Source organism: Pteronotus mesoamericanus, unplaced genomic scaffold, assembly GCF_021234165.1.
Source record: "Pteronotus mesoamericanus isolate MK-2021 breed Mesoamerican mustached bat unplaced genomic scaffold, CSHL_Meso_final contig_25, whole genome shotgun sequence".
Classification (NCBI taxonomy): domain Eukaryota; kingdom Metazoa; phylum Chordata; class Mammalia; order Chiroptera; family Mormoopidae; genus Pteronotus; species Pteronotus mesoamericanus.
The window spans coordinates 4,110,089-4,137,652 of record NW_026555105.1 but is presented as its reverse complement, the minus strand read 5'-3'; the positions used below and the strand labels follow the sequence as shown (position 1 = coordinate 4,137,652).

Genomic DNA, 27,564 nt, shown 5'->3' with positions numbered 1-27,564 from the left:
ATTGATTACATCTGGTTTGTAGTTGCCAAGTATTGCCGTTGCTTGTTTGTGTCGAGCAATGGAGTCGAGCAATGGAGCCTAAAGTCCCCTCCATGGGTCTAGAGGGACCCCTCCCTGATACGCCCCGCCCCGCGGTCATGTCTCTTTCGGCCCCGGTAGCTGACTTGCGACCTTCTTGTCTTGACACAGCTGCAGATGAAGATGGGTGAGCGGGCCGCCTCGCTGAGCACCATGGTGCCTCGCAGCGCCTACTGGCAGCACATCACCCGGCAGCACAGCACGGGCCAGCTCTACCGCCTGCAAGGTGAGTGCTGGCGTTGTACGGCGCGACAGTGAGTCGGAGACGCTGCGTGGGTGACTGTGTGCAGAAGGGGAACCGCGCCCCGCAGCCCTACGACCGCGGGGGGCTCCGCTCAGCGACCTGCTGCTGGATGCCAGGCCCCCGGGCCAGGGCCGCATCAGGGCCTCTTTCCCCAGGCATCGACTCTATCCGGACGTCCTGGGGAAATGGTTTACAATGCAGGTCCTTGGACCCTCCATGCCAGAGATGAAATGCTGGAGGATGTGGCGTAACAATCCGCACTTCCGGCAGATGCCCACGTGGCCTGGGCGAGAGGCCTGGGGTCCGCTCGGAGAAACGGTCTGGCAGACAGACCGCTCGCTAGCAGTGTCAGCATTACTTGGGACCTCGCTAAAAGCGCAGATTTTCGGGCGCCTCCCCAGACCTAAGGAGTCAGGGACTCTGAGGGTGGGGACGAGCCATCCTTGTCCCCAGGTGACTCTCAGGCTTAGGAGCTGTGGTCTAAGGGAAGGGAATGACTGAGGTTGGGAGCCCTGGGTTCCCGCCCGCGGTGACTCTCCCCAAATCCTGATGCCCCTCGGCCAACACGGTCTCAGAACTAGAGTACAGAATGGCCCAATGGCAACAATTCGAAATCCTGCGTAAACATTTCCTTGTACTTTCACCTGCAGCTTTATCTGTTTAACAGTGTAAAAGAGGAGCTTGTGCAGGTACCATTTGTAAATAAAGAGGCCCGTGGGGCACCTTGCTGCAGGGCCTTGCCGAGTGCGCTCTAGGCTGCTCCACCTTGTGACGCAGGAGGTGCTGAGTACCCAGTGCGACAGTGAGCAGGGGTCTGTGGAGAACGGGGCCCAGCCACCGAGGCCTGCTCTGTGCCCTGGTCGCGCAGCCTGCCCCTCAGCGCCCCCTGCTGGCTGTCCCTCTCCCACAGAGCTCGTCCTGGTGGCACTCCGGTGCCTCCTAGACTTGAATATAACCAGCGCGGGGCTCTCGGGTGCTGTGCACTCCTGCGATGTGGCAGAGGGCTCGCTCCTTTATAGCCCCCGTCACAGTTTTCATTTAGTACTTAATTGCGAGGCCGCTTGACTCATGACCGGCTCCTCGGATAAGTAGCAAGGCCAAGGCGGGCGGGACGGCTGGGACTCGTTATCCACCCGGTGCCGTGCACGGAGTAGCCGTGATGTGCGACGCGAAGAGGGGACCTAGGGTATTTCCCGTGTAGCCTCCATGACTGCAGCCTCTGGTCACCGCCGAGGGCGCGGGACTTGGTAGAGCTCTGGGATACTCGTACGTCCTGAATGCAGGTGAGCCTGCGCACGTCGCTAAGCAACGGACTAGCGAGCTGGCCTCCTAACATACCCATGCACACAGCATTGGGCTAGAGCGGGTTGTTGTCATTTGTTCTGTGTCACCTTCAGAAACTTGTAATACTTGAATGACACCATCATGGTTTTTGTCACCTACACACCCCTTATACTATTTATTCAATTGTGTTCGATCTCATCTACTTAAGTACATTTATTTTTTAAAGTGTGTTCACCACTGCGAAGCTGTTATAGCAACTATGGTTTTTCTGATATGCAATAAGATCAAGCACATGAACTTATATTCACGGTAACCTATTGAATGGCTGTATAACTTGACTCTCTATACATATCAAGATAACCATCACAGAAAAGGTAGGTCTTTTTAGATTCCACATGTCCAGAACGCTAAAGAAAGTTGAGAACCAATGTGCTGTAGGTGTCCCAGAGAGCAAACTGGCAAATTGCCTTCCTTCCTGAGATGCAGCGTGGCGGCTTGAGAGTTGTCAACATGCACCAGCGTCGATGAGTGGCTGCAGTTCCCTAAAATAAATACCATGTTTGCAAAGATGCACTGAGAGCAAGGAAGTTCTAAGCACTTACAATAAGTTGCTATTTATGAATTTATTAGCAGATATCCCAGAACTTCAAAACCCTCAGGACAATTTGGGCAGAAAATTGTCATGTGAACACCCTCATCTTACAATCCTTAACTAACCCAGCTATCCTTAACCAAAATAAGTACACATTCCTGAGATATAACCTAAGGCCAAGTAAGGGTCTCATCAGGGCCTTGGTGGCATCATAATATTTTTTAAAATCTGTTTTAAATTGGAGGAGGATGTTTTGGCTGCTGTTGGCATATGGTGTGTGTGCTCCTAGGGTATCTATGACTACCACAACCATGTTTACATCTGGACACATCTGTTTCTCAGCTTACAGACACAGTATTTTAAGAACAACAACAATAAAATCTGCAAATTTGCCTGCATGCACAAAGCCCTTGTGGTGGTTGGAAGACCCATACAAGGCGGACAAGTCTGGGATGAGCCTTGGAGACTTGTAACCTGCAAGTTCCAGAATAAAAATAGTGACCGTGTGGCCTATGGAAGTGGAACAGGGGGTTCCAGACCATCCGAGCGAGGACAGAAATCCCCGTTCTTTCAGACGGTCCTGCTTTTGTTGCTATCCAAAATATCCAGCCACCCACCAAACAACTTCTCACAATTAAATTTGGGTTTAATCCCTCTACTGTTAGGTTTAATATTTATCCTGGTTTTACCCATCACTCAGAAGTGACAAGGTATTACTGAAAAGTCAGGGTCAAGCTTATCAGTCCAGATTTTTCAAAGGAACACCATGGTAGCCCTTAGGAAACAGGCATCGGAAGAGAATGATGGTTCAGGTCCCGAGGAACTCAGTGAGGATGAGAAGAAATGTCACAGGATTCCTGCAGAGACGGCAGCCCCTCAAGCTTTGTCACGGATGAGGGCTCTGGAGATAATCTTGCCCTCGGTTTTGAAATATAATTAAAACTTTTATTGTTGGCTTTTTGCTGCATACTATGAACTTCACGGAAGGTACACATTTTTATTAGAATTCTTGCATTGTTCCTGCTTCTGCTGCATAGTCATCCTCCATGAAATAGCCTGCTACCTTGGAATGTGTCTAGGCATGAGAATGGCCTTGTCATTGCCTCACAATTGTCTTTTTTTGCCCTGTGGTTTGTATTAGTTATTTCATCCAATGATTCATTTTCATGTACCTGTACCTTTGTCACTTGGGTAGGAATTCATGGACATGTATTTTATTTTGACATTTAATTTGTACTGACGTTGACTGAGGTAGTTCCTCACTGCGTGTCCTCCGTGGACTTGCCCACATTTATCTTACTGTGTGGATTGCTCTGTGGTCACCAGTGTTCCTCGAGACAGTGCCAATGTGTGGTCTGTGTTGTATGGGACACAATTTTTCAGTAATTTGTTCTCTTAAAAATATAGTTCACAGACTTACCTAAAATGCTGTTGCTTATTTGGGGGCTGGCCATTTACATGACAAACAAATGGAATAGGTTTGTCTATTGCTCCACCTATATACCTGCCTTTCTCCTTCCCTTCCCCCACTCTCTGGTGGGGGTCGGAGGGACTGAAGTTAGGAAAAATTAGTGACATCATGGCCCCGTGTGTGCCACCGTGCCACATGCTGAAATTGCATGGTACATAGTTTTTTCTAGTTTTGCTGGTATTTGTAACTTGTAATTTCTCTGGCTGATTCACCTACCTTGATGTAACCTTGGTATAGGAGAATTCATCTGATTTGAGAAATTTTTCATTTCCTCCCTAAATCTAGTCCTATGGCGCCACCTGCTGGCTGATTTTGGAATTGTCATTTTGTCATTAGTTTTGGGTGGCGAGAGGAAGGTGCTGTCTGAGGCTAAGGCATGTTTAATCCACTTTCACTACTTCTCTCATCCCATTTTCATATAGAAATGCTCTTCTGTGGTTAGGCACATACAGAACCAACATGACAAGGAGGCTTATCATGAAAGCTGGAAGAAATTTATGAAGGAGAAGCACTCAACAAGTGTATGTTGATACTGCATTCACAAGATTTTTTTAGGAACCCATTGAATAATGTCACCGCAGACTCATCTTTTCCCAACTGTGTTCTGTGTTGTCCTAACCCTGGCAGACAGCACCCTTCCCCCGAAAAGTGCTGCTGTCTAACAAGCTTGGAGGAGACGCTATGTGTTCATTCTCCTCTTCGAAATCCAGCATGCAAATCAACATTTCCAAGGCTCTGAGATGTCTTGTAGGAAAGAATCTGTTTAATGTTGTTCAGACCAGAGATTTACAAATCTGTCAAATAGAAAACCTCTTTCCTTTTTTATACAAACATGCCACTTGTGAGGGGCTGGGCTTGTGCCTTACAAAGGAGAGAAGACATACGTGATGAGTATCTTTATAAAAGCTACCCTTTCTTGAGGACCTACTGTGCTGCAGGCTTTTCATGAGGCCTCAAGACACATGATCTCATTTAGTCCTTGAAACAGCCACCGGAAAGTATGTTATATCCATTTGCCGTGAAGAACCTGAGAATTTGAAGGGTTAGTATTGTGTCCGAGGTCACCTGTGTATAATAGTAAGTCGTTGAAGTTTCTGCCTCTCCATCGTTCATCTACCCACTCATTCATTTAATCAGTAGATGTTTCCTGAGCATCTACTTTGTGCCAAGGCATGGTTCTAGATGACGGAGACTGGGGTTACTAGATACACATGTTTCTGCCCTCCTGGACCTTATTGTCTAAACAAGGATCACAGTCAATAATTAAATTCAAATTTGACACATGCCACCTTGAAAAGCAAGTGTTTGTTGTGGGGAATAGGGAGGTGGAGCTTTTGGGTTGGGGGAGGATGTGCTAAAGGGACTTCTTTACATGGGGTGGTCGCAGGAGGCTATTGACATCTCTCCCAAGACCTGAAGTCTGAGAAGAGGCAGCCACACTGGGAGTGAGGGAAGCTCCGTCTCGCTGGGGACGCCAGCAAGTGCAAAGGCCCTGCGGCAGAAATGAGCTGGGAGGTTCAAAGAGCAGAAGGCACGCAGCGCGGCCGGTGCGTAAGGGGCTTTAGGAGACAGCCGAGTGCCAGTTGGCTTTCCTGGCAACAGATTGAGTTGGCAAGAGTGGGACTATCTTCTCCATTTCAATGGAGGCAGAAATCAAGAGGCTTGGAAGTCAGGTGGCTAGCGAGCGACGACCACATGACTAGTGAGTGGCGGAGATGGCATCCAGACTCCAGGGTTCGGGCACCTCTCCCAGGGCCGCGCCTTGTCTCAGGTGGTCTCATCTGAGCGTGTCTCACCACATGCTCTGTGCTGTGGAAATAGCTCCTCCACATAGCTGGGTCCAGCCCACGCAATTTACATATGTGTTATAAGGATGATAGTTTCTGGGAGCACATGGCCACTTGGGTTTTCAATATGCAGCCTAACACAGCCACAGATACTATGTTTGCAGCAGTGAAAATGAAGTCGTAGGATAAGACCTGAGCAAATGCGAAAAGATGAAGGATAATCCAGGCTCTCAAACGTGCATGTCCGTTGGGGCCTGGGGGACGTGCCAAGAGGGAACAGGGCAGGGGCGAGAGTGGCGGGTCCCTGGTGAGCCACCGGCCTCCTTTGCCAGGGGCCGTTTGCAGTCACCCCCGTCCACCCTGCTGTGGCAGGACATAGGCCACGGGTACCTCCCGGTGCTACAAGGGAGCAGGTCAGTGAGCACCTTTGTGGGGAAGTCCACAGTTTAAATAGTGACAAGCAAGTCCCAAAGTTTTATGGCCTGTGTCGACCAGAGAGCCGGGCTGGGCCCCGGCGGAGCTGCCAGCCAGTGCCAGCTTGTGCCTTTGCCGGGAACTGCCGAAACGTCAGAAAATCTCTTGGTCCGTTTTGTGGCTTTAGACTAAAAACAGCATTCAAACCAAGCCGGAGGGATTCGGGTAGCCATCGTGATGGAAGCCGCAGGGGTTTTTGTTTCAGCCTGACCCCAAGTGCATGCTCTCATTTGCTTTCCTGGCAAACTCCGGGAGCCTAAGGAGCCGTAGCTGACGGCACAGGGGAGGGCTTTGCGCTTGACCAAGGATTTGGATTTCATAGCAATACTGGTTGCAGGCTGTCGCTTCCTGCTGGAGATTTTATCAAGCTCTAATAAAGCCGCACCTGGATTTTTACTTGTAGTAAACCTCCTTATTGCTTGTGCGGACGTGTGTCGGGGAAAGAGAATAGAATTCCTGTTCCTAATGGCTGGGAGGCTGGACGAAGTGATTTCTAGCGATGGAGGGTATTTTAATGTTCAAGATTTCTCTGACAGTCCCTGCTGACATGTGCTGGTGACTGTATGATTAGATATATAATGTTCTTATGGTTCAGATCTGAGGCATGTGAATACCTGAATCCGTGATTTTTGTTTTCCTTGTGGTTTGGTGTTGTGCCCTCAGTAAGGTAAGTTACTTTATTTTTTTTAAAGATTTTATTTATTTTTAGAGAGAGAGGTGAAGGGAGGGAGAAACAGAGGAAAAGAAACAGCAATGTGAGAGAGAAATATCGATCAGTTGCCTTGTGTATACTCCCTGACTGGGGCCCGAACCTGCAACCCAAGCATGTGCCCCAACTGGGAATCGAACAGGCAACTTTTTGATTTGCAGCACAATGCTCCAACCACTGAGAGGCACTGGTCAAGGCTACACAGGACTTTAAATGGGCGTGTACTGAGGTCTGTCAGAGGTCAGAGACGACTAAACTTAAGGCCACAGCCACCATCCACTTCTTGCTTGGGCCAATGCTGGGCTCCACCTGGGTTTTGAGTGTGGATGGGGGGTGGGGGCAGGCATGCCCTCTAAGCTGTGGTCCTGTCTCTCTGTGATTCTGCCGGTGTGACCCGCACATCTGGTTCCCCGCAGTACTGAGCTCAGTGGCACCAGGTTGTTCAGCTCAGGTGTAGTTTTATGTGCACTGTGTACACTTCCTGGCTCCTGCTAACCTGAGCCAGGAGATGGCAGTAAAACCTCTCATTTTTATAATACCAAGGGCTCTCCCTGCAGGAATCGTCACACTAGGGCCTGCTGGGGGATCCAGCCTCTCCTGCTTTTGTGAACAAAGATATATCGGAACATTGACGCCCACTCGTTCAATCCGTGTTCACAGCAGCTGTCTTTGCGCTGCAGGCAGCAGAGCCGCTGCGAGACCACATGGTCTGCAAAATCTGCAACTTTTAGTGTTTGGGTCTTCGTCAAGAAAGGTTGCCATCCGTTCTGTCTGTGTCACAAAGAAGGCTGACAGTGGCCTTGTGCTTCCCCTTCCTGACTTCCTTACTTTCTTGGTTGGAACCTAAACCTGAAATAATAAAGGCCAGATAGATTTTAATAAGTCCTCCTTTATAGCAAGATTTCCTAGGTATAATGAGTATAATATCATCTTATTTCTGATCAGGCTGGCAAAGAGTGTCTCTCCTCGCCAAAAGTTTCTGCAGTCCTAGGATTTTGCCTGACTTTTCCAAAATACGCTGGGAGTTAATGAAAACGAAAACTGTAGGAATATAATCAGTGGTCTGATTATAGCTCCATGCAAAAGCCACATGCAAATAATATGTTAATCACATAATCCTTCATGGCTCTCGTTTGCATATCACTGTGAGTGGCCTTTGGGAACAGTCTGGGTCATATGTTACTTATTTCTGCTCTGTAGACGCTTGTCACTAGCTAATCTGATTGTGGGCTTTCTTGACATTTAACCACTGTTTTCACATTCTTTTTGGAAAAGATGTCACCAGTCCTCTGAAGCTTCACCGAACAGAGACGTTTCCCGCCTACCGATCAGAGCACTGACAGTAACTGCCCAGCGCGGCCGTGAGACACGCGTGGGACACGCCAGCCACCGATCCCCCAGGACGTCACAGGACAATGGCGAGAGAAGGAGGAAGGAAAGAAGCTTCCAGTCCTGCTCATCCTGTGCTCATTGGGAAACTGCAATACAATATTTGTCTTTCTGTTTTTCCTTCTTTTCTTTTTGTTTTTTCTTTTTGTTTCCAAAAAAAAAAAAAAAAAAAACCAACAAAAAACCCCCACAAAAAACCCTTAGCGTAATTGAAACATGCTCTATAGATATTGACCTCTTGTTCCCCTCTCGCAGCTGGGCAGAAAGGAGTCACTGTCATGCAATGATTTTCTATTGTAGATACTGTGTCCCTTGCACTTCTCAGAATCTGTCCTTTTGTGGGTTCTCGTGATTTTTTCCTTCTGTGTTTCGATTGTATGACAGTCGGTACTGACAATAAAATGCCTCTTCATTATTTGTTATTTGTGTATACTGTGTTCCTCCGTTATTATACAATATCCCGGTTCCGGTTAATGACTGGCATTTTATTATATTACTCATTAGTAAACTCAGTGCTTTGACTTGCTCTTATTTATTAAGAAATTGCTTTTCCAAGGATGCTCTAGTATTCCTTACAGTTTTTTACACAATCTTCCCCCTTCCCCTTTTTTGAAAGCCTTTATTTGGTTTGCAGTAACTTCATCAAACGGTTTTAAAGATAAAAGATCACTCTTCTCCCAGATGCTGTCTGGATTCTGGCAAAATGCAGCTTCCTCTCTATCTTCAGTGTCTCTGAAGGCTTGTGAGTCTTGTCCTTGCGAGCCCTGGGCATGGCTTGACGTTGCGCTTGATCTAGGGCCGGCTGTTGACACCGAGGCCCTTGCTCACTCCCTGGGATGGTGCTGAGCGCCTGCCCGTTCATTGAGCCCTGGAACCTGGAGAGGAGGAGACACAGGCCCTGTCCCCAAGGACCTGAGCCGCAGCGGAGTTCTACAAGGAAATGAGGTTGCCGTTCCCATTCAGAGTGCCGTCCGCTAAGGGGCCCCCGGAGGCAGCGACAAGGCCGCCCGGTGCCCAGGCTGCCCCGCGGGGGAACTGACTTCCGTGGGCTCCTCCGGCTGGGGCTGGTACTAAGCTTGACGAGAGAGCAGCAACGGTGTTGTCAAAGTCACGACCCTGTTGCCGGGTAAAATAGAGGACAGCCGGTTAAATCTGAATTCCAGATGTGCGATGAATAATCTTCTAGCGTGTGTTGCATGGAACATAATTATACTTTGTAAGAATGTTTGTTGCGTGTCTTAAGTTCAAGTGTGACTGGATGGTCTGTGTTCTTCCTGGCTAAGTCTAGCGTTCCTATTTCCCGGCCCTAAAACTGTGCCGGGCTCATGGCCCACGCTTGAAAAATACATGCTGCACGAATGGAGAGATGAATAAACTTCTCTCCTGGGCACAGAATTCATTCTAAAGGAGGCAAATGAACATTGATTCCTGGTATATATTTTCTCAGTGCCAGGCATAGGGCTTCTCCAGATTGATGATTTTCACCAGAAAATATTACCTCGGATTGTCTAGGAGAAAAATAAACTTTACTAAGCCCCAAGAAAGGGCCATCAGAAGGTTTATTATCATTTGTGGTCTTTCTGAAAAGTATGCAATTTCCCAGAAGAGAGGTTGACCCATGAAACCCCAAAGGCCCAGTGTCCAGTAGGACACCACTGGTCGGCCTACAGGAATATTGGGCGAAGGAGGGTCACACTAAGATGAGAGTTAATTAGTGGATTAAGGATATGTAAATGATTTGGTGCTAATGGCGTTGCTGGCATGCATTTGTGTTTTAGCTACTTCTCACATCATTTAGCTCCTCCTCCTCCTCCCAGGTGCATTCCGATTCATCTTGCAAAAATTTGGTCCGCCACACGCACTTGCTAATTCACTCACTGTTCATTTTCCTGACTGTCTGGCTCTTATTTTATCTTCTTTCTCTTCTAAAACCATCTCAGACGAGGCTCTCCGTGAGTCCCAGAACCTTGGCAGCCCATGTCGGGGATTAAGTTGAAGAAGTAGATAAAGGAAATGGAATTAAAGAAATAATTATAATTTTAATGAAGTCAGAATTGCTGAAGCAAGTCTAAAGCTAATGAATGTGTTAAGAAATGTTGCTGAGTGTAGTTAACTATAAGTCAGAACCTCTTTTAGGACTTTTTAAAAGAGAAGCATTCCGCCCCAATAAAAGGGTGAGCGTTTGATTGGATTTTCCTAACAGCCTTTATGTACCATCCAGCACTCGGCCAGGTGCTTCTCTTGTGTTACCTTAGCTGAATCCCCACAGCAGCTCTAGGAGGTAAGTATTTTACCTCCTATTTGTTCCCATTTTATAGATGAGGAAACTGAGCCTTAAGGAGTTTTAATACATCTAAATAATATGCCTAGGATCTCTTAGCTCTGTTAAAAGGTAAACCGGGGCACATTAAACATTTTATCACTTTAGCCTTGGCCAGTGTGGCTTAGTTGGTTGGGCTTTGTTCCCCAAACCAAAGGGTCGCTGGTTCTATTTGCGCTCAACGCACATGCCTGGGTTGCAGGCTCTGTCCTGGTTGGGCTCATACAGAAGGCAAGCGGCCGGTCAGTGTGTACCTCTTGCATTGATGTTTCTCTCCCTCTCTTTCTCCCTCCCTCCCCTCTCTCTAAAATCAAAAATTTTAAAAAAAGATACATATTTAAAAAATAATTTTTACGAGTGTATTTGAGCACACATGGATTTGTTAGTGGCTGTGCCAAGACTCCTGTTGGGGACAGGAGCTAGGGGAGAGGTCTTCACGGACAAGATGCAGATGGAAGCAAAGCAAGGGGGTTATTTGACTAGGGCTTCCTTGGTTTCCTTATTTGAGAAGCCTACTTGGCTGCTAGTGATCGGCCATGGCTACGTTTCACTTCCTTGCATTCTGGAGCCCTGGATCTGGCTTACAGTTTGCTTTGCTCACATGGGCTGACAAGGCATTAAGCACCACCCAGACAAATGGCCTCCCTTCTCATTTAATTACTTTAACAGCTTATCCCAGGGTAGGCTCACACTGGAACCCAGGGTTCTGATTCCTGAGCCTGCTGTGTAAGACCCTAACACATGCCCGCACAGGGGGCAGCAAGCTTTTTTTTTAAGAGCCAGAATATAAATATTTTAGGCTTTGGGGGCCCCCATGGTCTCTTGCTCGGATATCACAAAAGCAGCCACAGGCATAATAAACCCATGGGGATGGCTGTGTGCCAATAAAACTTTATTTGCAAAAGCAAGTGGCAGGTTGGATTTGCCTGCACTACAGCTGCCAATCCCTACTCCAGATTATAAGAGCTGTTATAGTTAACTTTCGTTAATTTCAGGGTTTTGGGAGAAGCCAGGAGAAATTTAAACACTTTAATCCCTGGCCTTACCTGAGGGGAAGCATAATGGGAAACGATTTTGTCTTTCTTTTCCTAATCCCTACCCTAAGTGGTGAACACACAAGTATAAGAAAGGGCGGTTCTTCAAAGCTGTGGTGGATTTGCACACAATTCAAACTACATTCTAAAGCACTTGTGCCAACATGGCAAATAAACGGAAACCTGGGCATTAAACTACAGGCTATGCCTCAGACAGAGTTGTTTTTGTTTTAATTACTGAGAAAAAAAAAAAGGGACAATTTTTTTTTTTTTTTTTTGGTGGGAGGTGGGGTGGGGCACGGGGAGGAAGTTTCATATTCCTCTCTGCGCCCTCAAGCCAGCGCCAGAAAGACCTCTGACCCCGCTCACAGCAGAAGGATGCAGTCGTTGGTAAAAGGCCTCCTCAGCGAGGGCAGCTTGAGTTTCCCAAGGTCGCTCACGGCGCGGGTGTGGGCCCCGTGTGTTCTCTGGGTGCGCCAGGCCCGGTGGCAGTTGCTCCTGGAAACACAGTGCAAAGAATGCAGGAGCCCGGGCACCGCCCTCGCCGCTCTAAAGAGAACACGCGCTGGTGTCAAGAGACTTTTTATGATTTCTCTTTGGGGCAGTGTTGACTTTGAGAGGGAAACACTGCACTACTCTTAACAGAACCTGCTTCTCTGCAGTTCCAGGAAAAAAATACATCCATTTTCTGATTTCAGTGAGGGCGGCAAGCTCAACACTTCCCACCCATGTCAAGGCTCTAAGTCCTTTTGGTTAAGCATTGGAGGTAAGTTGGCCAACCTTCCGATGGAAGTCAACAGCGGGTTTCCAAGCAGATCGCTGGCTCCAGCTCGGGTGATGAGGCCCAGCCTGAGGCGGGACCCCGGAGATATCCTACATTTGCCTACATCTGTGCTCAACGAGATATTGCTCCCCATGTGCGGCTCTCTGAGCTCCTAGTTATCAAATGCTGGTAGAAGATGCTCGCTCAGTAGGTCCGGGATGGCGCCCACGAGCCTGCATTGTTCATTCAGTGTCTCCAGGTTTTTCCAATGCCAGTGAGAGACAATCAATCCCATTTGAGGCAACCTGGAGGGGCTGGCGCTGGAGGAGAGAGGTTCCCCTCGGGTGAGACGTGGCACCTGGAGACAGTTGTTCTTAAGCAGGACGCCAGGCGCGCGGGGGTGAGCGGGTGGAGCCAGGCTTCCAGGAGCCGCAGGACGCAGGGCGCGCAGGTACAAATGCAATCCGCAGGCGCGAGGGTTCCACGCAGGACGTGGGCTCCCCGGCGGCGTTTTCGGGGCCTCTGCAAGTTTCATTGTTGCTATAACAACAGAGAAAGAGATTCAGTTTGACCTCCTTTGTTTCTCGGAGTGGCGTGAACGAGCTCTTCTTCATAGGAAAAGCCGGCCGGAAGCTGCATGCGGACTTCCAGGCAGGGACTGCGACAGACGGGCGCGCGGGGCCAGGGAGGCAGCCAGCGTCCGGTTAACCCGTGTTTCTCCCACCCAACGCCCTTCCCGGGCTTCCCCTCCTTGTTGAAATCGCGGTTTGATTTTCTTTGCCAACTGTGCCTTCCCTCCCCTACTGAAACGCAGAGGTCGCTTGGGTGGATTTAAAGCTACTAGAGATGAGTAGCAATTAGGATTTTGGCTCTGAGTCCTCCTGGTGTCTCTGTTGTGTCGACATGTTGTGTTTCTTTGCTGGTTTACGTGGGAAACGAAGAGGCCAAGGACTTGGTTTTATCGTGTGTTTTTTTGGGGAGGTAGTTACCTTCCCTAGACCCAACCAGCGCGGTGCGCGAGGAAACCCTCATTAGCCAGGGTCTGCGGGCTCCCGCCCAAATTGGTGGGCTCCCGGTTTTTGTAACTGAAGTTTTACTGGCTTGTAGTTGTTTATTATATATTTGTGCCTGCTTTGGGGGCACAGCTGCAGAATGGAGTGGTTGTGGCGGGGCCACGTGCCCCCTCCAGGGAGGGCTCGGGACCCCAGCCCTCAAGATCCGGAGGGTTACCTGGGCTCCCGCCATGCAGGCGTCCGGGCATCAGCGTTACCTGTGAAATTAACGTTATCCTGGAAGCAGGGAAGCGAGCCCTTAGCCTTCTCTAGACGCCGTGCAAAACTGGAACTTCCTTCAGGCTCCGCCCTAAATACCAGGCTCTGGGTAGTCCTTCCCAGACCCACGCTCTGCACCCCCCCCCCCCGCCCCCGGGCCCCCATACCCATGAAGCCGACAGTCCTAAGTACTCAGATCGGTTCCTGCACAGCGCCCCTTGCTGTTGATGACATTTTCGTGTGGTTGCTCATCGTCCCCTCTCTGTGCTGCTCAAACTCCCACCCAGAGCGCGGGTGCGGTACCTGTTTGGCTAAGCTTTGTATTGGGTTGGCCAGAAAGATCGTTTAGTTTTTTCCCTACGACGGCTCTCGTAGTGCTTGGTAGCCTTATCTTCATTCTAAACAATTTTGTTAGATTGTATGGTGACAGCTGTCATATCAGCACGGATTTTTAAAAAATTAGCAAAATTGGTGAGTTTTGTGCAGCCATTTTAATATTGAAAATGGAAGAAGACATGCAACACGTTTGGCGTATTATGCTTTATTATTTCAAGAAAGGTAAGAATGCAACTGAAATGCAAAAAATTTGTGCCATGTGTGGAGAAGGTGCTGTGACTGATCAAAAGTGTCAAAAGTGAGTTTGCCAAGCTTCTTGGTGGTATTGACATTTTGGCCAAAGGATTCTCTGCTGTGGGGCTGCCATATGCATTGGAAGAGGTTTAGCAGCGCCCCTGGCCTCTCCCCACGAGCCAGTAGGAGGAGATGGCCAACATACTCAAAACAGCTAAATCAATAAAGTTATTGGTGAAAATGGAAAAAATGTGTCTTCTATTTTACAGAAAAAAAACATATGAACTTTTTGGCCAACCCAATACCCTCAGCGCCAAAAAAAAAAAAAAAAAAAAAAAAAAGTCTATTGAACTTAGAGGGTGCTTATTCAATAATCATTTTGTTCATTTTGTTGATATAGCGATGGAAAGAGACAGCAACAAATGCACCATGAAGTCACAGTGGCAGGGAACATAGGAAGCCCTAACTTTTCTGGGACTCCTGCCGTGTGTCGAACATAATCCCTACATCACCTCTGTGCGGAGGATGACTCCTGAGCCCACACACTTTACTTCTACATTGTGGTTCCCAAACTGTGTGCCAAGGCACCCCAGGGTACCACAGCAAGCTCACAGAGGTGCTGTGGGATACATGGAATTTTTGCAGGAGGTGGTGATCCTCAGCATCTATTGGATCTTTGGGGACCTCTAGGTGGAGGCTGTTTGGGGTCAACATTAGATCACGCTCCGTTCATTTCTATGATGGCATTTTTGTGAAGCGGGGTCTTTGGCAGTTGCTCTGATAAAAAGCAGAAGTGCCGCATGAAAATCGGTGGGGACCAGGAAATGGGGAGGGGTGGTGGGGTCCGGCCTGATACCCAGGTTTGGGGGAGGGCCAGTGCCAACTGACACACACTTTCATCAAGGATTTGTGGTTACTTAAGAATAAGGTAAAACTAATCTTTCTTTGGATTTTGCTATATCCTTTTTAACAGCTCCTCGTTTGTTGGGGCATAATTATTTTTAAATGGTTTGACCTACCCACTTAATAAGTGGAACTGCTAGGTATTTCTTTTGACCTAAGGGTGCTATGAAAAAATAATTGAGCTACAAAGAGCCCTGTGAACAGAGACAGTGGTGAGAACCTCTGCTCCTTGCTCTGCTCTCCCGCCCCACTGCCTGGCTTCATGGCTGCCAGCCGTGCGGTCCCACGGGCTCCACGCTCACCGGGCCGCGTACTTGGGTTAAAGCTCTGCTGCCGCCATCTTGAAATCTTCGCTATATTTATCTTTGACCTTGTGTTTGTAAGTGAAGTCTGACGGGTCAGTGGAGCGTGTGTGTGAGCAGGGCAGGTACCTGAGTGGGAGTGTGCCTCTCGCTGGCCCTTGTGCCTTGTTTGCACGTGGTGTTCATGATGAACAGCTTTTCATCATGATGAACAGCTCATGGGGAGACCCAAAGCAAAGACGAGGTTAAGGGTATAATGTCCATACCTGGTGAGCAGAGGTCTCGCTTGACAGCCAGCTCAAGAGCCTTTCCCTTGGACCCAGGACTTGTTGCACATGTGGAAAGAAGGCAGTGGCTTCTAAAATGCAGACGTCATGCCTTGATTCACGTCACTTCCCCGTGAGACGTGGAAAGGCAGGAAAGATGGGAACACCCATAGCTGGTTCTTTCGGTCTCTCTTTCATCCACAAGCCCAAGGCCAAGTGTGTGGGCAGAGCGTGGTTATGGGAAGGAGCGCAATGAAAGCAGTCATATGTGTTGTGCACAGTGTGTCTCTCATTCAGGCAAGAACGAAATACGTTTGCATATGTGGGCTCCAGAACGCGTGCTGTGCGGTTTCGGTGAACCAGCAGGCAAATGAAATGTTCCTAGGTTAACATTGGAAGAGGATATCACATGGCAGAAAGGTGACCAGTAAAATGCACGCTAATAATTTAAAATTGTAATTTTTCTTTACTTGTAATGACATTGCTAGCCAATAGGAAACGCACTGACAAGCTGAGAGAGAGAGAAAGAGGGGAACACTTTACACTTCAGTTCCTTTACAGGCACGGGGCCCTCGTTTTAATTTTACGCTGGGTCTCCCACATCCCAAGCAGAAGGTGCCCCCTGAAGAGCAGGCCAGCTGAGTGGGGCTGGGGCCGTGTTCCAGCCGACTTTTCTTCCTCCTGGTGCCTGCTTTCACACGTGGCTCCCCTGCAAGGCCTGTGGCTCATCCTTTAAACCTTTCAATGCAGACATGTAATAATTGACCTATTGAAGACAAGCCACACACTTCCTACTTGAAGCCAGCGCCCCAATGCCAGCCACTGTGACTGCCCACAGCCACACGCCACAGAATTATTTTCCTCCTCACTGAATTCCTTTTAAAGTTGTGCCATTAGAACAAAGAAAGAAGAGCATTTGGTTATCAAAGGAAGCCGGCCCCCAAATTTACTTTCCTTTAGCTGTCATGCAAATTTCGAGCCAGAGGCATAGCTGGGTGGCTTTGAAGATAGAGATCACAGTGTGTTCTAGAGACACTTCAATAGCATTTCTGAGGATCCTGTGATTTACTTGGGAAGGAAGAAAAGAGCAGAGAACAATGGGAAGCACTCAGCTTGGAAGGCGTAAAAGCCCAGGGCCTAATTCCGGTCCTTGGGTTGGCTGGAGGAAGTGCCTGTTATCGGTGAAGGGGCGGGGCAGGGCTAGGCCAGGATGGCTGGAGGTGCGGTCCATGTGATGCCAATTAAGGTGGCTGGGGTGGGGTCGGGGGGACAGTTTGGTCCCTAAATGTATTTTTGGTCAGTGTTCCCTTGATGAGTTATTTTACTTTGCAGACGTTTTGGAGCCTTCCATTCGGTGAACAACGGAGCTGCCAAGAGGGTGCCTAGAGGCGGCAGGATTTCTGATGCGACCTGACTTAACGCCAGTTTGGCTGCTGGTGGCGATGGAATCCGTAGCTTCCAGCGATGAGAAGCCGGTGAGGGCAGGTCTTCTCACCCTCAGGCCATCAGAGGGCTGTTGACAATTCAGTTGCACATCCAGGTACCTGTTAACCCATATCAGCTGGCGGTACAAAAACACGGACGTCACAAGCTCTGCACCTTCAGGTGTCCTGACTGTCTAAGGTAGTAAAGGTTTCCCTGAGGCAGACAGGACAATATTCTAGCAGCAAGACTGAGCTAAGGTTCTCTTGGGAAGGGGGGGACTGCCACAGCCATCAGCTGGAAGAGAAAGAGTCAGGAAACTGGTTAAAAGTCAGGTGAAGAGCATCTGTGCTGGTTAATGTTTTGTAGGTCAAAGGACAGAAACTGAAATGTCTATGGGCTACAATCAGCGATAGGCCTTCCGTTTACCCCCCTGATTAAATCGGGTTGCCATTGATTTTATTAGCTATTGTTATTAGTGATCCTTGACATCACTTGACAAATGGGGAAAGAGACAAAGTGTGAAATGGGTCAGAAGTGGCACTTGCTGTTTGTCTGAGTCTCAGGGTTGGGGGAGGGGACGTCCCATGAGTTTTGTTCTTCTAACTATTTGATATTTTTGCTTTTCCTTGAGGCTTTAAAGCTTTGATCCCTTAATTTGTCATCTTTAGCAATGACAGCATGGGAAATTTATCATACACATGACTGAGCACTAAGTGCCTTTGTCCAGGTGTTATTAATGGACTGATGGGCGTGATGAAACTTGACCCCAGTTAATCCGGAGAGACCGAAAATGCTACGACCTTGGTCTTTGCAGGAATTTCCCTTAGATTCATTTTTAAAAATATTTCTTTTGCTGTTACTCATCAGCATTCTTACAGAAAGCCAAAATGATAGAATATTGCTTTTGTGCTGTCGTGTTATTTGATACATAACATCCAACATCATCAAAATACGTGAGATATAGTTCTTCAACTGGCAGTAGCAGAGTGGAGCCAACCTTTAAGCAATGACAAATAGTCACTGAAGCTGAGACTCAGAACTTAAAGGGAAATGGAAAATACGGGCTTTCTGCAGAATGGGAGGTCATGCCCTAACACTGTGGGCCACGGACTCAGACCGTCTGCCTTATTGTCACTTGCAACACATCTGACACCAACTGTGTGGATTTTTTCAGCACCAGCAACCAGTTCTGATACCACCTGGTGCCCTACAATTCGACACAGTTGCGAGGCTAACTACCTGGAGTGGGCGGAGTCTCCGCAGGGGAAGGGCTTGATCCCCAAGGCCACCCCATGCAGGTTGCCGCCTATACTTCTGACCCACTGGCTAGGAGTCAAGGGTTCCGAAACCCTCTTTTCAGGGTCCATAACTTGCTAGAATAGCTCATAGACCTCAGAAGGCACTGTGCCTGCTGTTAAGCCATTTATTATAAAGGATGCCAACGGGCAGCCAAGTGGAAGAGAGGCACTGGGCAAAGTGTGAGGTAAGGGCATCAAACTGCTGTCTGTGGGCATCTCCTTCCCAGCACCTAAGTGTGTTCACCAACTCCTCTCCCAACGCTGTCATTTAGCGGTTTCCACGGAGGCTTCATTACGTAGGCAATGACTGACTAAATATCGATCGTTGGCTGTTGGTGATTGAACTCAGTGGCCAACGCCTCTCCCGTTGTGGCAGGAGGTGAGGCTGAGAGACCCAGCCTTCTCATCATGCCTTGGCATTTCTGGCAAGCAACCCCCGCGCTGAAACCTGCAAGGGACCCAGAACACACTCATTGCTCCGAGATTCCCAGGTTTCAGTAGCTGTGTGCCAGGAACCTGAATGAAGGCCAAATGGATATTTCTTCTTATGTCACGGCCCTAAGATTGTGTCTCACCTTCCGCCATTTACTAGCTGCATAAGCTTGGACCAGGACTGGTACCTGGCCAGGCCTCCGTTTCCTCACGTCTGCACTTGTTAAACCAATTTCTGACTCTGCGTGGTTTTCGTCACTCACTGAAATACCAAGGCCCCAGGACAGCGCGTCCCGGGAGGAGGTCTCAGCTATGGGTGTGTTTGGAGGCAGCGGTTTTACAAGTTTTGATGGCTGCCCCGTAGAGGTGCCCGGCTCATGACTCGGTTAATATGAGTGTTCCTAGCCAGTGCGATTTGAATGCTGGGAAATTCCATAGTGGGTAGAATAAAACACTGGCATTTTACTAACCATCATAATACTCTTCTTCTTTTAAACACAGCTGCATACAGTTCTAATTAATATAATATCCACACTTTTTGTTGGTCACTTTGATGAATTTTGACTGATGTGTGTTGGTATAGACCCCCCACCACCATAAAGATGTAGAGCATTCCAACACCTCCCAGAACTGCCCCCTTGCCCTTGGCAATGAACTGCCCGTTTGGCCTTGGGAAACCACTGATCCGCTTCCACCCTCTATTTTGTCTTATTTAGAATTTCATATAAGTGGAATCATACTGTATACTTTGTTTTTTATACTTCGGGTAACATAAATTTAAAGTGTTGCAGCCAGCATTTAAAAAAAAATGAAATAGAAAACATCAGAGCGAATCGCATCTAGTAACAGTCTGTTACATACGAGTTTTGTTTTAGGTGTGGGGATGTGTGTGCTGGGTCATAGTGACATAAGACCATTTCTTACTGTGTGCCAGAATCAACAAAGCTAAAAACAAAACGAAACAACCTACTGTGGTAGTCTTAAAAATACCACTGTTACGTGGAAATAACTTCCACCTCACCTCATCTGGGCCCGTGTTTCACCTGGGGACTAGAGGTTGGGATAAAGAGTTAACGTGCTCTTTTGGTGCAGCCCTGGACTGGGCCCGGGCCTCCATTTTTCCTCATCTAACCCTCCCACAAGCTGAAAGGGGTGTATCCCTTTCCCAGAGGAGGCTCCGAGGAGCCAAGCTCAAGGCCTCACCTCTAGCTAGCGGCGAAACTAAAACTCAAACCACGGGAGATTCTTTGGTGCACTTAGATCCCTGATAGGGTCAGCGAAGGGAAGAAAGGGAATACCGCTTGGAAGAGCCCATTCCTGGCTGCCCCTGGATTACCTGACTGGGGATGATGGACAAACACGAGGCAGGTGCTGGGAGGCCCAGTGGCAGAGAGGCGCCTTCTGCCCTTAGACAGGAAGGGAAGGCGCTCAAACTGGGTGACGCAGAGCGTGGGCTTCGGTGTCCCGTGGGATTCCGGCTGGGCCCCTGACAGGTTCCTTGACCCCTGGCGGGACCCTTAGCCTCTCTGAGGGTCAGGTTCCTACTTTGTCCAATGCTGGTCATGACTCCTATTTCGCGAGGTTGGGGAGGGTTCGAGTCGGGCAGGTTTCTCAGACTCGGCCCTTTGGACGTGTGGGGCCGGACCGTTCTTAGTGGCGGTGGCTGTCCTGGGTGCTGTAGGTTTTCTTACCCTCAGCCCTGACCTCTACCCACTCAGTGCCAGAAGCACCCATCCCCTCCTCAAATGTCTGTCACTGCCAAAGTTTCCCTGGGGGGCAGAATTGCCTCCAGCAGAGAACCCCTACAATAAAGTGGACAAAGTGTCCCTGCCCACAGACCCCTTGTTCCTCCCCTAGTTATGAAATGGAAGTCCTCATGCATTGCAGCAGTGGGTCACCTGCCTGAGCAGCGGATGGGGCTCAGCTCACGCTGCCCAGTGTCCAGCGGGCAGCAGGGGGCTGTGGGCATGCGCCTGGGTTTCTGAGTCCAGACTCCGCCTCCACCTATCTCCTGAGGTCAGTTACTTAAACAGTTTGCACCTCCGGTTTCCCATTTGTAAGATGGGAATGAACGCAGCCCCCTCCTCTTAGAGTTTTTATGAGGACACAATGAAGTGCTAAGTAGAAGTTATTTTAGTTTAATGATGACGTTATTTGAAATCGGCTCTCAGCCAGCGCTGCATGGGCATTGCAGCCATCGTGACCAACTTGTCCCGGCGTGCCTGGGACTTTCCTGGGGTTAACATGCAAAGTCCCATGTCCTGGGAAGTCCCTGAGCCCCTGGCAAACCCGGCCGATGTGTCACACCCCAGCCAACAGCTGAAGATGTTGTTGGGTTATGGTCATTAGTCCGCAAACACTCTGTCCTTTACCAAGAGTTGTGTGCAGGTGCGAGTGTTCAGCGCACCTCACCGTCTGGTGGCCGAGGCACCCGCCACAGGGCAGACTCTCAGGTGGCTTGGCCAGGGCGGTGCAGGGAGGCACCGTCAGCCGGCGGGGTGCGCAGCAACGTCTGTACTGAGAAAGTAGAGAGCAGCTGAGTGTAGCCAGGCAGAAGGAGATGCAAAAGACACACCTATTTTTATCGGCCTGGAAAGACAACACCATGTCTTGTACTATAGGGACTGTGACTTATAAAAATAAATTTGCTCCTAGGCAAGTGTTTCTTTCCCATTGGCATGTTAGCAAATAGCACAGAATTATGTCTACTTCTTGGCTTCCCATGGTGCTCACGGAGGACACAGTGGCCTGGGGGGTTGCCTTCTGGTGACAACCTAAGAGCTGTCCAAGTTTCCTGGTAGGCTGGAACTTGCCTGAGTTGAGTTGGATTTTCAAAGATTTGGCCGTGCCTTAGGACTGGAGAGTCATTTTGTTTTATAGAAATTATGGCTGTTGAAGAAGACACCCAACCTCCATTTTTTTTTTTTTTTTTTTTTTTTTACCCAACATTTTCCCTCACTAACAACCCTGGTTTTGTTTGGGGGAAGCAAGGATTCTATTTGAAACGCCCTACTTTTCCCGATTCTCTGCAATGTCACAGCACCCCGCCCTGGCCAGGGAGATGTGGGCAGAAGTCCTCGTGGATGGCTTTGTTTCCCCCAACAAACAGAGCTGCTAGAAAGGGAGTCTTTCACCTTTCATCCTTGGCACTCTTCTTTCTATGTGCCTGGAATGCAGATGTGATAGCTGGATGTGGAGGAGCTGTCTTGCTCCCATGAGGAGCACAGATACTTGGTAAGGATGTCAGCAAGGAGGCTAGGAGGAGCCTGGGTCCTTAGGACTCCCCATGAGTAGCTGTCCCAAGCCTGGCCTGTCCATGTCTGGACCTTGTCATAAGAAAAATTTGTTTGGGTAAACTGCTACAGATGGATCTCCAGGGTGTGCAGCCAAATGTAATCCTAATTAAACTGTTAGGTACTTATTTCAGTAGTGCCTGACAAATGTTGGGAGCATCAAAACTTGCGGACATGTGGACTTGGTATAATTTGTGTGCGTGTGAACAATGTTTCTAGCTGATGGAGTTTTCACACGATATTATCTGGGCCACCTTTGTCCTTAGGCACAGAAGGTGCAGTGCCTGCAATGTGGGATATTTTGAGGGACTCAAAAATCTTTTACTCTTTTAAAATCAGAAGAAAAATCCACCTGGGATTATATTGGTCTTTTATGCACACTCAATTGTATGCTATCATTCCCAGTACCACTTTATAGGGGAAGGGTCCCAGTGCGGACCAGATACCTCCTCATCTCAAAGAGGAACTGGTCTCATTTCTTCTTGCCCGTCTTCCACTCTCAAGTCTGCCTCGCGTGGACGCAGGAACTCACGCTTCCGTTCGGCCGAGGGGCAAGGGGCAGCAGAATGGCTCCCACATCAGCGGAGGTAGGTTTTGGCCCCCGTGGGATTTGAGGCAAGTTTCTGACTTTCCGGTATCGGTTTTATAAAATGGCTCGATTGCTTTGTGTATTTACTCAGCAATGACTTGAATGCCCATGAGAGAGCAGGCACTGTCTGGAGGGTAGCGATCATTCGAGGATTAGAGAAATGGAGACATACGACAATACTATCAAGCACGCAGTACCATTTTCAGTCCCCTCCCCCTTCCCTGCCGCTCTGCGCAGGCTTTTGCGCGCTCTTGCTGTGCCCAACGCTGGGATTTTGAAAGTGGCTTCTTCCCAAGATGGGGGCGAGGGGGAGGCTTTACCTTTTGTAAAAGAGCAATGCTTTTCCCTTGAGCTTAATTACGGTCCCGCGCTCCTTCCCACAGTCAGTCCCCTCGTGGCCCCCGCATCTCCTCTCATGATTCTGTTCCGTTTGTAAAACTTCTCTAAGTTGCAACACTCAGACAGCGGTGTGACATCAGATAATTCAAAGACCCACGACTCACCTTTCCTTGGAAGAAGCTACCAGAATTTCAGACCTGGTTTACTTTTTTTGTTGTGGGATTTTTTTTTTCCTCCTTTTTTTCCCCCTACCTTATTATAACTCCCTTACTGATTCATCTCTGGGGGAAAAAAAGCAATTGTTGATTAGAAAAATGCGTATTTCCCCATTATACTATACCAGGCCACATCAGAATGCATTGAAGATTGCCTAGTTATGTTATAAAAGTGCCAAATATAATTTCTATGCAAATATCTTCTGGGATTATTTTGAGTTTATATTCTTTGATTGCATGCAGAAAAATACACCAAGTGAATTGGAGGCAAACACATGCTGGAGCCTGCTGTGATAAGAAGCATCCCAGAGAGAAGAGAAGGAAATGTCCCTTGAATCAACTTATTCAGATTCGGTAGAAGAAATGGCAGTACTTCCCCCCAGGAGGCAGGCTCCGGGTTTTATTTTGTCTGCTATCAAATGCACCCATTTCCACCCTGTTTGCCTCCCCCTGCCTCGCCTGGTCTGGGAGTTTCGAAGAGGCACCAGAGAGAAATTGTGTGCCCGATGCCTTCTACCCTGCGGCCTGGGGCCTGGAGCCAGTTACCCCGATGGTGGCCAAATTGTGTCCCCTGTCCTGTGTGCAGAGGCAGTGGCCCAGGATGCATCGTCATGGTGCCGCCCTGGTGTCTGGACACTGCTTGTTTGACCCCTATGGGAGATGCCTACTATGTGCCCAGCAGGGCACAGGGCACTTGCACTGAGAAATCTGATAGTTTGAAGTTCCAAACATACTCCCACATTATTTAACTCTACGTATAGATGATTCAGGAGACCGCCAGAACCCCCAAACATGCTCCCGGTAACGTCTTCCCTCTTGGCCTTTCTCAGTGTATGCTTTTGCTTAAAGCTGAATTTTCCCGGGGGAGCAAGGGGGTCACGTGTTACTGCCTCATCATGTTCTGCCAGCCGAAGCCCAGAGTGACGCGTATGTGTACATTCACTCATCGATGCCCTCCTCGAAATGTGGCTAGTGACCCTGATGTCTGCAGAACATCACGGGAGGCTCTAGAGAAGAGGAGAAACTAGACATGGAAGTGGTTTTTCTCAAGCAGCTCGACACTGGGTGGGAGAGTTTGAGAGGACAGAGATGCAAATTTTGTGTGATGATAGGTGAGTCCTGAGTGTTTGGAAGCCCAGGGTAGGGGAACTTCATGCTCACTGGAGTAATCGCAGAGGGCTTCCTGGAGGAGGTGATGCCTGAAGAATGAGTGAAGAAGAGTGGAGGTGCTTCAACAGGCATTGCTCACTGAGCAGGCAGGTATAGTAGAAGGAGATGGACCAATCTGTAGGAAAACAGGAGGCACCCCGGCGCATGATGGAGACTTGAAGGAAGCGCAGGGCCACAAAAGAGAAGGAAAACATGTGACAGAAAGGTGATAAAAACAATGAGGCAGGCCTAGCTGTTTTGCCGAGGGAGGCCAGTATGGCAGACAGTTGGTTTCTGGTTCCCCAGTGTCACCTTTTTGGTGTGGCATGCAGATGCCTGCCTGCTTCATCTCCTTGCATAGAAGCTCCTGCTGCCCCTGATTTCTAGCGACTAGTGGACAGGTCTCTGGGATTTTTTTTTTTTTTTCCTCTAAAGAGAAGATGCTGCAATGGGGCAAGAAAAAGATGAACGTATACTGCATGACTCCTACAGCGGTTTGTTCCTTCATTCATCCACCTAAAGTTTATTGAGCATTTATTATATGCTTTAGATATTGGCAATACAGCAGTAAATACAACAGATGTAATTCTCTGCCCTCCTGGTACATGCATTCTGCTGGGGGAAGTAAAGAATAGGTGATGTTTGTGTCATGTCTGCCATCAACAGTATTGTTGAGAAAACCAGGCAGGGATGGGTATAGGGAGCTCCGAGGGGGATGTTGTAATTTTAAGTAGGGTGGTCAAGAGGTCACAACGATAAGGTGATTTGTAGGAAAAAGCCCCAAATGGGTCAGCTCCGTAGAGTCTTGGGGAAAAAGCTCTCTAACAAGGAGCTCAGTGAGAGCAAAAGCCACAAGCCAGGGATGTTGAGGAACAAGGGGGGCACACTGTCTGGCTGGGAGGAGTGAGTTTGTTGGGGGCAGCTGTGGAGAGCAGGCCAGGGTGCAAAGGACCGTCCAGGTTTGGGCAATGGCATGAGCAGAGACTTGGTGAGGGGAAGTAAGGGGACAACCTGTTTGTCCTTGACTTGGTCCAGGGGCGGCTATGGGAGACGTTGCTTTCCAGCTGCCAAATGCCGAAGGATTTGCGCTCGCTAGGAACACCTTTGTGCCAGACAGCTCGTTCCCACACTGCCTTGAATCCAGAGGAGCCTGCTCCCCCATGCTCTTAGAAATTCTGGAAACCCCGATTTTTATGTGAAATCTCCCGATGTCGAAACAATGGCTTCTGTTTTGTTTTCCTGATGTGCACTCCCAACCAAACCTTTCTCCAGGCAGGATTGTTTCTGTGGCTTCCGGCCGGAGATGTGGGCCTAGGCCAGGGGCTCAGATGTGAGTGGGGGAGAAGGTTTGAACAGCCCAGGAGCAATGAGCAGATTGTCTTTATCAATTTGTGTATCTTGTATCACACAAGGTGCATTGGGAAGCCAGAGAAGGGAGGAATCCCAGCTGCTTGGAGGGGTCTGGATGCCTTCTCTGAGAAGGTGGGTCTCCACTAACTAATTAAATAGTCAATTAAGTAATGGATACCATCTGAGTAAGCAGCAGCCAGGAGCATTGGAAGACCTGGAAAACCATGTTCAGGGCAGGCGAACTGTGAAACAAAGAAGGGTATGTAAGAGGTTTGGTCTCCTGGGAGCAAGTCATATATAAGGGACTCGAAAAGGTCAGCAAGTAATTTTGAATCTGAGCTCCTTCTATTATCTACAGTTCTCTTCTGCCAGCTGCTGACCCACCTCTGCGGTCAGGTTTGGTTGTCAATTGTCTCTAGGTTCTTTTCCAAGTCGCTGGTGGTGATTCAGAGATATTCCACCAGGGGGCGGTGTTCTCATTCAGAAAAAGCTGCAAGGGACGCCGGAGAGAGAGCAACTTTTTGTCTAATGATGTCTGCTGGGTTCTCTGATCCCTGCCTAAGCCTGGGTTTATAGCTAATAAAGTAAAAACAGCGTGCACACTTCCCCTTTTTTTGTTCATCTCTGGGACTTTCCGTGGAACTTGCCACACCAAGCCCACAATATTTATTTCTGTGGCGACTGCTCTGCGAAGTACACGGGGAACGTGCAAGCATCCTCTCCAGAGGCCGAGCCAGAGCCGACAAAGAGCGGATCAGGCGGCGCGTGTGATTACACGGTCAGAGGACAGGCTGGTCCTGAGGGAGAGAGGAGAAAGAAAATCGGTGGCTTTCACTCCAGCGTCCCAAGATACGTGATTTAGATAGCAGATTGCTGCCAAAAGACCCTTTTTAAGAAATAGAACATGGAACCATTTCTAAAAGACCTTCTTTGAGCCTGTCCACCAGGGAAGCTCAGGGCAAGGATGCCCACCCAGAGGTGGGTGGCTGCTCATGAAGGACAGTCCCCAGGGCTGTGAAGGTTGGGGGTAGGGGCTGAGACGGGGAGCAACGGATGGGTCATTTATTTCTTTGACCCCGTGGAGGGAGCGCCATGTAGATTTCCTGAGCCCCCTCAAGACGGGGTTGACTCGGGACAGTGGACCAGCAGTTCATGGTCAGCTCTGGCTGCGGGAAACAGTTCCAGTGGCCCCTCTGATAGAGGAACACCTGTGAGGTGCTCAGCATTGCTCCTCTGGGGTCAGGATGGCATATTAGTGTCATTTCATCTATTTATTCTACTCAGATTCACTTTGCTCCTCATCTGCTCTAGACACTGGACTTTCAGAGCTCTTTCCTCTCGCTCTGTTCCTTCTTTCTTCCGTGCAATCCCATTTCTTGTCGCAGTGCATTCAGAACCTACCTCCCGTTCCCGGCTGTGAACAGTCCCCTCTCTCGGCGCATGGCTTTCCCTTCCCGCTGGCCCCTTGCTGGCTGCCACCCTCCACCTCGCTCCCCCTGCCAGTTTCTGGAAAGGCGAGGCTGTGCATCTGTTGCAGGTAAACCTGCTGGTTCCCCCGCCATGAACAGTGGGGTAAAGCCTTCTCCTGGACCCGCGGTGGGCGAGGAAAATAGGAGGGCACAGTGAGAGGTACAGCCTAGGAGACCCGCTTTGAGTACCAGCTCCGCCGAAGTCCCCTTCCCAACAGGTCCTGCTGGGTGGTCGGTTCAGGCCCAGGTGGCCGGGTATCCTCCTCTTGGCCACCATCTGCCCCACGAGCTTCAGCTGCGGCCACAGGCCTGAATCACTTGGCTGTAGGCTGTTTGTAAGACTCCATCTGATCTGGAGGGAGCTGGTTGATGTTGACATCTAGGCTTTAAGTTGGTTTTTGTTGTTGTTGTTGTTTTTTTTTTAAATTAGTCTAGTTTCTAGAGGTTTCAGCTGACCTGCCCAGAGAGATGTGAAACCTGAGAACCAGGAATAAGTTCCCTGTTATAAAGGAGCACGCAGCCACCTGACACCTGGCTTTGCTTGTGTC

General features: G+C 49.0%; 1 protein-coding gene across 1 annotated transcript in view; it reads left to right on the top strand.

The window, feature by feature from the left end:
* Positions 1 to 8,057, top strand: part of DOK5 (docking protein 5) — a 116,491-nt gene extending 108,434 nt beyond the window's left edge. Inside the window, exons 7-8 of the mRNA XM_054573585.1 lie at positions 190 to 304; positions 7,915 to 8,057. Of these exons, the coding sequence (XP_054429560.1) occupies positions 190 to 304; positions 7,915 to 7,979 (180 nt within the window). The 3' untranslated portion in view covers positions 7,980 to 8,057. The remainder of the gene's footprint in view (positions 1 to 189; positions 305 to 7,914) is intronic.
* Positions 8,058 to 27,564: the final 19,507 nt, after the last annotated feature.